At 40.0% G+C, this 9,821-nt stretch overlaps 1 protein-coding gene across 1 annotated transcript; it reads right to left on the reverse strand.

Moving 5' to 3' along the window:
• Positions 1 to 4,878: 4,878 nt before the first annotated feature.
• Positions 4,879 to 9,548, reverse strand: SLN (sarcolipin). The gene is made up of 2 exons (XM_054440022.1): positions 9,455 to 9,548; positions 4,879 to 5,506 (listed from the first exon to the last, which is right to left on the reverse strand). The coding sequence occupies exon 2, from the start codon at positions 5,429 to 5,431 to the stop codon at positions 5,336 to 5,338; it is 96 nt and encodes a 31-aa protein (XP_054295997.1). The 5' UTR covers positions 5,432 to 5,506; positions 9,455 to 9,548; the 3' UTR covers positions 4,879 to 5,335.
• Between the last annotated feature and the right edge of the window lie 273 nt (positions 9,549 to 9,821).

Here is a 9,821-nt window from a genome sequence, read left to right on the forward strand (position 1 = left end):
TACACATCTTTTGGCTCTTTCAGCCCAGAATAAGGAAAGGTGCTTGTGTCCTAGAGTGACGCAGAAGGGCAACCGTGGTGACTGGGAAGAGCCCAGAAGGGCAACCGTGGTGACTGGGAAGAGCCAGCTCTCAGAATTGGAGAGAACTGGGTTTGCCTCTCAGCTTTGTGTTTTAAGCCTGGCTACTTGTCCTTTCTGAGCCTCAGGCTTCTCATTTTTAAGGTACAAATGAAGATAAATACTTCACAATATAAAAGGGAATTGAGTAAAATAGAACACATAAAATTGCCTCACATATAGGATGCATGCAGTACAGTTGGTTTAAATATGGTGTGTGTACATGAAGTTTGACCTTAACTTTCTACAGTTTGAAAAGTGGAAATTTCTCTGGTTTCACCCTGTTTGTAGATGAACTCAAAAACATGCTCAACACATTGGGCTTTGATGAGTAATTCATAAACATTGTCAACTTGTTCAGGGTGGTGATAGAGACAGATCGAAAGAAGCAAGCATCATGAATTTTTCATAAAGAAGCAAACTGCCTTTGGAACAACTGTTTCAACTGCCTAAAGTTTAAAAAGAAGTTTGGTTCTCTCATCAACCTAATAGAACTTTTAGAACTGGAACTTTTTATGCCTCCTTTTTATTATACTGTGTTAAAAGCAGATCATGAACCTAGTCATAGAAATAGGTACATGTCTATTCCAAAAGTTTTTACATCTAGCCAAGTAGTCACTGACATGTTCAACAGATACTTATCTAGTGATTATGATGGACCAGCTAGAAACTAAAATTAAACATTGAAGACAGTCCCCATAAACAAGAATTGCACATGGGAGAGACACACAAACAAACCAATACAATGTGATAAATGCTATGAGTGTTTAGGCATGAGGCCCAGAGAAGGAAATTATCTGGGGATAACTTTTGGGGTAATAACACTTAATGGCAAAGAGAATAGCTATGCAAGGACCCCACAGTAGAAGACAGCATAGCATGATTGAAAACAGCAAATAGTAGGAAATGGTTGGAAATGAGAGTGGAGGTGGGGCGTGGGGGACAGGTAAACAGAAGAGAGGTTACAGGTAGACCTGGATCCGCTAAGAAGGGTCTTCTGTGCCAAAGTTTTAAAAAACATTCTGAAAAGAGGAAATGATAAACTAGATCTACTGAAAGAATGATAGATAACATATTCAGGGGAAAAGGGGACAGAACCAGTTTAATTTGTCACTACCTACTTTCTGGGGGTACTCTAGGCATTCAGGACAGGATTCTGGGTAATGAGATTTCAAGGTGGTAACAGACATACCCAGCCTGCTAAGGAAAGGTCCAGGGATGCCATCTAGAAATGGCGTTGATTATGCACCAACATGCCTATGGGGCAGGCAAGAATGGTAGAAAGACTGTGTTCCAGTGAAGCAAAAGGGACAGCAAAATGATAAAGGAATAGTAAAAGTAAAGAAAGGGCTGTCCCCTTGAGATGGCTTAAATTAAATTAGAGAACAATGGAAGCACTACCATTTTGTGATCATTTTCACACACCCCATGTGGGTCCATGAAGCAAAGCTGGAAATGTGATTATGGATGCTGATCAGGTTGGAGTATCTTGAGTCTCTTTTCTTAGAGCCACAGCTTGGGACATGAATTATCTGGATAATTTCTTATGCCTTATGGAGCCAACTATATGGCAGCCCCAGGAAGAGGAGTTGGGGACCAGATATGGTGTTGAGACTGCCAGAAATGAATAAAAAGTATGTGTATTTCAGTGTAAGAGAATAGTTAGATAAAAACAAGAAGTTCCAAAGGATGTACACCTTAGTAGTGAGTTTAGAGAAGACTGGAAGGAAAGTCTAAGTCAGCACTGAAAGATATCTTTTTTAAAAAAAATCAGATGGTTGCTTTGTTGCTATGGTAAAGTGGGCAGCTCAATATCAATGCATGCTGGAATCTTGGCATCCCAGGACTTATGGCAAGAAGAGGAGAACATCACCCAACAGAGAACTGCTCAATGGGATGAGATGGTAAATGGGAAGAGCCAGTCTGGCTGCTGTGGACACAAGTGATAGGATGGCCCTAGGCCAGTGTCTAAGTTATATGTAAGCACAGACATGACTCAAACAATTGTCGGTGGCAAAGGGCCCCCTCCAGTGCATAAGGCATGCCAGCAAGAATCTCAGAAGTGATTCAACTTGGAAGTCAGAGCAACGTGGTCAGAATTGTGAGATCTGCTCTTATGTGGCATGACTACTGCCAGTGGCTGGAGAGATACTGTGTGCTTCAACTACACCTAAATTCACCATCCTCTCTAGGCTTTGGTTTTTCATTCATGCTATTCCCTCTGCCTGGAATCTCCTCCAACAGCACCTTATCCTTATCTCATCAAAGAACTTTTCACACCATTATAACTACCTATTATGTACCTGTCTACCCCACTAAATGGCATGCTCCATGAGAATGGGGCTTGGCTGGCTCGCCATTTTATCTCCAGTGTCTAGTAAATGCCCAGCACTTAGTTTCATAATAAGTACTTGTTGAATGAATGAATGAACGCAAGAGAAAAAAGCCAGAGTAGGAACAAGTCTGTGAGCTGGAACTTCAGTTAATAACTAGGATTCAGTGCTCTGGTTCTAGAGGAGAACTAGCATCTTGTTTGGGATAATCAGGCAGCGTTTCAGTGGATGGAGCCAACATCGAGGGACGCAGAGTTCTAAGATGAGTCAGGGTACTTGAGGTCATAGGGAAGTTTGTACATAAAGGAGATTTATGAGTCAGACTGGGATTTAGCCATAATGACTAGGACTCCTGAATGTGAAAGACATTACATAATTCCTAGCCCCACCACTAAAGTTGTTAATGGATATCCTATCCCTGCAAAGATTGCTCACAATGTGGTCGAAAAATGGGCCCTCTCAGTAGATTCAGTCACAGGAAGTTAGAGAAAGAAAGGAGTGAGGATTAACAAACAAAAAGAAACGACATAGAGGACTGCAATTGTTACCTTGATATAAACAGACTGATATTTTAGAATATTAAAGAATGTGAGGGTAAAACCTAAAGCATAATCCAATGGTTTGGAGATCTGTAACAAAGCATGATTTGTACACAGTTCCCCATAGAGGTTAAGATGATCCTTTTCTCGTGGCTTCCCCACTTACATCTGTTTAGTGAAGTCTCTGATCCTCAGTTCCCAAATCTGCTAAATGGCATGAGTTATGGAAAGTGCCCAGAACAGGGCTTCATATACGGTAGACTCAATAAATGGTACCTGTTGTCAGTGTTGGCACCATCACTCAGACTTCCGTGAAAGGCCAGATGGTCCAACATCTGAAGGGAATGTTGTGGCTCTCCCCAACACACACACACACACTCTCTCTTTCTCAAACACATACACAAACAGTAGGTTTTCTGCAAATAGGGGAAAGACTGCTAACCATCTACTAAGGGCCCTAGAGCCACAAGTCTGTGAGTACATATGCTGCCTACTAAATCATTAGCAGTTGCACATCCATATGTGTAGTCCTAACTGAAGTTAGGGACAAGGTATTGAGGACTATACGCTGCTATTTCCCAATTTGGAGAGGAACCTCTCAAAATATAACATTTTTTCTTTAGCTATTTGAGGATTCTTAATCCTGGCTGCACATTAGAGTCACCTGGAGTTCTTCCAAAAAAAGAATAACACTCAGGTTCACCCAAGGCCGAAAAATTAGAAATGGCTAGGAATGGGGCTCAAACTTGCATGGTTTTGCTAAAGGTCCCCCAAGTGATTCTAATATGTTAATCCAAGGGTAGCAGTCTGGAAGGGTAGCACTGGCATCACTTAGGAGTCTGTCCAAAATGTAGGCTCTCAGGCCCCACCCCAGACTAAATCAGAATCAGAATGGAATTAGAATCTGCATTTAAATGAGACTTCCCAGTAATTCACAATCACATCGAATTTTGAGAAGCAAGGGTTGGTATCAGTGATTCTCAACTCTGGCTACACAATATAATCATCTAGAAGATATTTTAAAAAGATAGATACTTGGGCTCTATCCCCCGGGATTTTTATTTAATTGGCCTGAGAAGGACCCAGCCTCAGTATTTTGAAAAATCACCCCTGGGATAATTGACTTTCTCTGAATGTAGCCAAGGTTAAGAACTATAATGTGATGTAGGCAATGCCTCAATGACAGGTCAAATTCTCGGCAAGAAATGCCTTCATAAAGGAGGCTATGTAAGATGAGGTTTAACAACATTCCCTTTCTCCGTGGTTACCTCAGCACAAATAGCAAATTTGTTCTGTCTAACATGGGGTGTTCAGGCAACATGTTTAAGAAACATCTATTTTATATGTCTTTTATAAACATATAAGTTTGCACTTTCTATTTTCCTCCTTTTAGAACTGTAGTTGATTAAAGACTAGCTCCATTTGTGTAATAACAATAATCAAAATAGACTATGCTACTCTTAGGGACATGACTCATGTTCTTGTGTTACTTAGTGTAAATAATTTTAAATATTCATATGAAAACAAACATGAAGATATTATAAGATAGAAAATACATTTCTCGTGGATTCTAAAGATAAAACACAAGACTCCAAAGAAATGTTGCACTTTTAGCCAGCAATTCAGGCTATGCTTCAGACCCCGTAGTGGAATGGATTTATTCTCCCTCTGCCCTTGAGACTAGTTTAGGGGAAAAGTTTGAGGAGTGCTGAACCAATGGAATTACTTGACATATGACACAGTGTGTTGACTTGGTTTCAAATCTTCAGCAGTTGGAGCATCTTGGCTTACCTCAAATGCTAGAAATACGGTAGCACTTGTCACTCCAATCCCAGCCAAGGGTCAAATGCTCTATCACACATGGAAGCTAAAATAAATTCTAGAAGTTGTTTTTGAAGTTGACTTAACTTTATTCACATGATAGCTATAAGGGCTGACAAAGACTTCCTCTAACATTCCTTCTGGCAGGTTGAATTAGAGTTTGGTTGCAGACCGTGTGGGTTGAAGGGATGTGTGGTGAGACAGATCAGGGGCTTGTAACAATCCTACATCATCATGAATCCAGTTTAATTTTAACTTTGTGGCTTGTCTAACACATTTTCAGTTAAGAGTTGGGGAATAAATCTAACGTTCCCTGGCAAACACTTGGCAGCCCTTGGGAGCAGCATCTTTAGAGAACACATAATCAATCCTAGCACTACGGCATAGCAGATATTGTGAGTGCAGGTCACAGGTGCCCTCAGGTGGAGAATGGCATCCCGTGACAATGACAGCAGTGGGGTCTCAGGGCATAGAGCAGGCAGCTCTGGAGCATCTCAGTCAATCCCAGGACCATGGCATGGTCTCTCAGTACTGATAGGACCTCACAAGGAGCCACATAAGAATAACCGTAATCAAGACAATAGTGAAGTTGAGAAACAGCTCCCGGGTGTTTATCCCCATTTTCACAGCGGCTTGGTGAGAACTTCAGGCAGACTTCTGAGGGCACACCAAGGACCTCTGGCTTGTCCTCACCTCCTAATAACACATAACAAAGAAAACACAAGGAGATTAATGAGCATTTCTGTATAACAATGCTCGTTCTTTCCTCACAGGAAACAGAAGTGTTCTGGAAAAGGAGAGTGTGATGGGCTAAATTGTGTCCCCCAAAAATCTACATGTCAAAGCCCTAGCCCACAGTATCTCAGAATGTGACTGTGTTTGGAGATAGGGTCTTTTAAGAGGTAAATAAGTTAAAATGAGGTAATTAAGGTGGGCCCTAATCCAATATGACTACTGTCTTTATCAGAAGAGATTAGGACACAGACACATACAGAGGGGAAGACCATGTGAAAACACAAGGAGAAGATGGGCATTTACAAGCCAAAGAAAGGACTCAGAAGAAACCAACTGTGCCAACACCTTGATCTGGGACATGTAGCCTCCTGACTATCTTTAGACTGGAGGCTTCCCTGAGTCTCCAGCCTACCAGCCCACTCTGCAGATTTGGGACTTGCCAGTCTCTGCAATTGCACAAGCCAATTCCTTAAAAACAGACACCAATCCGCTCAACACAACACATTCTATTAGTTATGTTTCCCTGAAGAGCCCTAATGATTACAGAGAGAGAGCCTGACTTCTCTGCCTGATGTCATAAAGACCACCATTTTTGTCCTGACTTTTTCCTGTGATGATTGTATTGATGCTTTTCATAAAATGTGAAATATTACATTTTTCTTTCTCCAACTACTGTGTGTGTGTTTGTGTGTTTGCGTATGCATGTGTATACTTTTCTTAAGAGTATCAATAAGCAGGGGTACCAAAACAGAAAAATTTTATGGTTTAGTATTGTTCTTGCTTTGAATTACATAGATAAGTGGGATGCCATAATCTTTCCGGCCTCAGGCTGCTGTAGGTCTTCATCTAACTCTACTGAAAGCAGAAAGTACTTTCAACAGCTGCATGGCCTCTGACAAGTCCTGCATTGGGCACATAGCCTACTGGGATCAACCAAAAGCCCCTCGCATAACAGGCATTCAGCCGAAAGAGCAAGTGTTAACTTCATGGGTACTTCGGTTTCAACAAGGGCTTGTGCCAGCTATTTTTAGTCAGGTCCAGGATGTGCCTAGTTTGTAAACATTTCAAAGAGCAGGGATGGTATCTTCATAGTATGTACAGATTGTCCATACAGGAAATCATACTTTGAGAACATGTGCAATGAAGTCATCAAACTATTGTCTTCAGTGAGATGGTATAAATTGCACATTATGCAGTCTAAATGAAATTAAATATTTATATATTTTAGATAATTCGATATCTATGTTTTAGACATTTAGGACCAAAGTCTACTGTAGAGTGAAAGTTTAGGGAGAAAGGGTGTTTCGTGTGTTTGCTAAAGGTGAGAGTTCAAGAGGCTGAAAGGGTTGTTAGCAAGCTTTTGGTCTGAGTGGTATTTTTTAACTAACATGACTGAATTATTAATTGTAATTACTGTATTGATTATATTATCAATGGACCAAACTATTAATTGCATAAATGCCAACTGAATAATCATTTTTCATATTGTGTAACTGGCATAACATACAGGTTCAGCCAGGCATGGCAGTCGGTACCTGTAGTCCTAGCTACTTGGGAAGCTGAGGTGGGAGGATCCCTTGAGCCTAGGAGTTTAAGACCAGCCTAGGCAACATAATGAGACCCTGTCTCAAAAAAAAATACAAGTTCAAATCAGATGGTGCCAACCAGTAGCTATATAGCCAAATGATGACAGATTCATGTTTCATCTCCCTTTTAATTGTTATCCATCTTTTAGACCTCAGCATGAAGGAAATAGTAAATTGCCAATGAAAACCATTACAAATGGCTGGGCATGGTGGCTCATGCCTCTAATCCCAGCCCTTTGGGAGGCTGGAGTGGGAGGATCACTTGAGCCCAGGAGTTCAAGACCCGCCTGGATAACACAGCAAGATCCTGTCTCTCCAAGAAAATAAAAAGGGGAAAAAATATAAAATCTTTACAAAGATTTGCATGGAGGAGAAAGTAAACAGAAGAAAATGAATGGATCAAGGAAAAAGGATTTATGAGAACGTACAAAAGAGCAGAGGAGAACAGAAAGGTAATGAGTCTTGCCAAGGTGCCTGGAGGCAAAGGAATGAGAAACAAAGACAGACTCTTTCTTATAAACTTATCAGTGAAATAAAACCATAGTCCAAATGTCCATTTATTTGGGTAAGTTCTCAAGAAATGCAGAGATAAGCAGAAAATATGAAGCCTGGCTTATAATGATCAAAACAATTCAAGGAGAGCAAAACAACAGTCCCACCAAATCTGCCTATTAAATTAAGCTGTTAAGTCACGGGAATCATGGATAGTGATCCAACAGGATATACTCAGAAAATGAGAAAAATACTATTGAAAGCTGTTCCACAGCTCTGTTTGTGTTACCTTCACAACAACTCAGGCAAGTGTTATTGCAGTTTTTATCTTTCTCAAGATTACAGCTGAGAAACTGAATTTTAGAGAGAGGAGATTAAGATGTTTGTGTAATGACAGATAACAAGTTAGAGGCAAAGCTAGAATTAGCAGACTGGAACTAGTTACTAGAATTCCTAGGAGTTATGACACAAGTGAATTATCACTGCAATTAACTGGCCTGGCTAAACAAAGTTAGCATAAATTTTCTACCACTTTGGAAAACAATTTAGCTTTCTTAGAATTAATATTGAAAATGTTCATTCTGTAATATCTAGCATTTCGCTTCTACCTTAAGACAGTCAAGGACGTGTGTGCCAGGTTACATAAACAAAGAGTTCACAGCAATATTATCACAATAACTCCAAACTGGAAACAATTCAAATGTTTATCAACAGCAGAATGGATGATAAATTGTGGTATAGTCATACATTTGAATTTCATAAAGCAAAGAAAATATATGAACTATAGCTACACACAAAATGGGTAGATCTCACAAATATAATTGTTGGGTGAAAGAAGAATTTACAAAAGAAACATAGAATATGACTCCATTTATATGAAGTCAAAAATAGGGAGATTAATCATATTGTTTAGGAATGCAGATATAGATGGTCAAACTATAAAGAATAACAGGGACAAGAGGATCCCAACATCTTGGGGCAGAATGGGGGTTGATCAAGAATGGGCTTCTGGGTGCTGGCAATGATCTGTTTCTTGACCTGGATGATAATTATAGAAGTGTTGCCTTTTAGTCATTGTTTAAACTGTATATGTTTATGCACTCTTTACTTTTTTTTTTCAGTCATCTCTGAATTAGCAGGCTACCCATCACACTTCTTTCTTTCTTGGGATTTACCTCTTACTACTTCTTGCACTTTAATGGTGACCTTGAATATTTGTGGTTTTATGTGATTTTGGATGAATAAAACATAAAGAGTTAAGGTGAGAATTTCTAGTGAATTCAATTCAATCAACACATATGCTAACTGTAAGGTGTGGTGTGAACATTCCTTTCACACACATTTATACACTTTAGGAAGAATGAACCAGTTAGGCAGAAATTCAGATCAGCCAAGTTCCATTTTTCTGCTGTTAACCCATAAAGACACTTTGGGTTTCATTTTAAACATTCCCTGAAGTCAAGGTCATGCCATATGATCCAGTGATTGCAAATGGATGAACTAAAACCCAAAAAGCTCTGAATAAATTGTGCAGGAAGTTTGACATTGGCTTTCTTTGAATGGAGACTTAGAGAAGATAGAAAAAAGACCATCTTCCATAATACAAAAAAAGAAAAATTTTTTTTTTTACTAGGAAGGGAGAAAATGCATACCCTTAGGAGAAAAAAAAGGAAAACAGAAAGCAATAGTACTCACTTTATATCTTAAGGCATGCTGTATCCAAGGGGCATTGCCTATTTCATTAAGAAATGCAAACATTCCTCTGCCTTTCTCATTTGCAGCTTGTACACACACACACACCGTATGCTAAGCATAAAAATCCTGCAGTTACCTGAAGAGGATCAAAGACACACCCTGGCTATGGCAGGTTTCTCCTCGCTGTCTCCAACTTGAGCTCCAACTCCTTCTCCCCTCCCAGGCTGTCTGGACTCCTGGACTCTGGGCAGGGCCTAAAGTAGTCCGTGGAAGCTGGCAATCACTGTGATGTCACTGATGAAACATCTCAAAGGAACACCCTCCGAAGGTTCGAGGCTATTTGTGTTCAGGGGGACATGGAAATATGTTGACTAAGACTTTATTCCTTTGGCTGCCAATTGCCACCACCGGGATTTAAAAACCTTCTGTTTCCAGTTGACTTTTAGTGCAATTGATGTGGGTTTTAAATGTGTCTTTTACATCTTCATGAATAACTTTAACAT

The sequence above is a fragment of the Pongo pygmaeus genome, chromosome 9, assembly GCF_028885625.2.
Source record: "Pongo pygmaeus isolate AG05252 chromosome 9, NHGRI_mPonPyg2-v2.0_pri, whole genome shotgun sequence".
In the NCBI taxonomy this organism is placed as follows: Eukaryota; Metazoa; Chordata; class Mammalia; order Primates; family Hominidae; genus Pongo; species Pongo pygmaeus.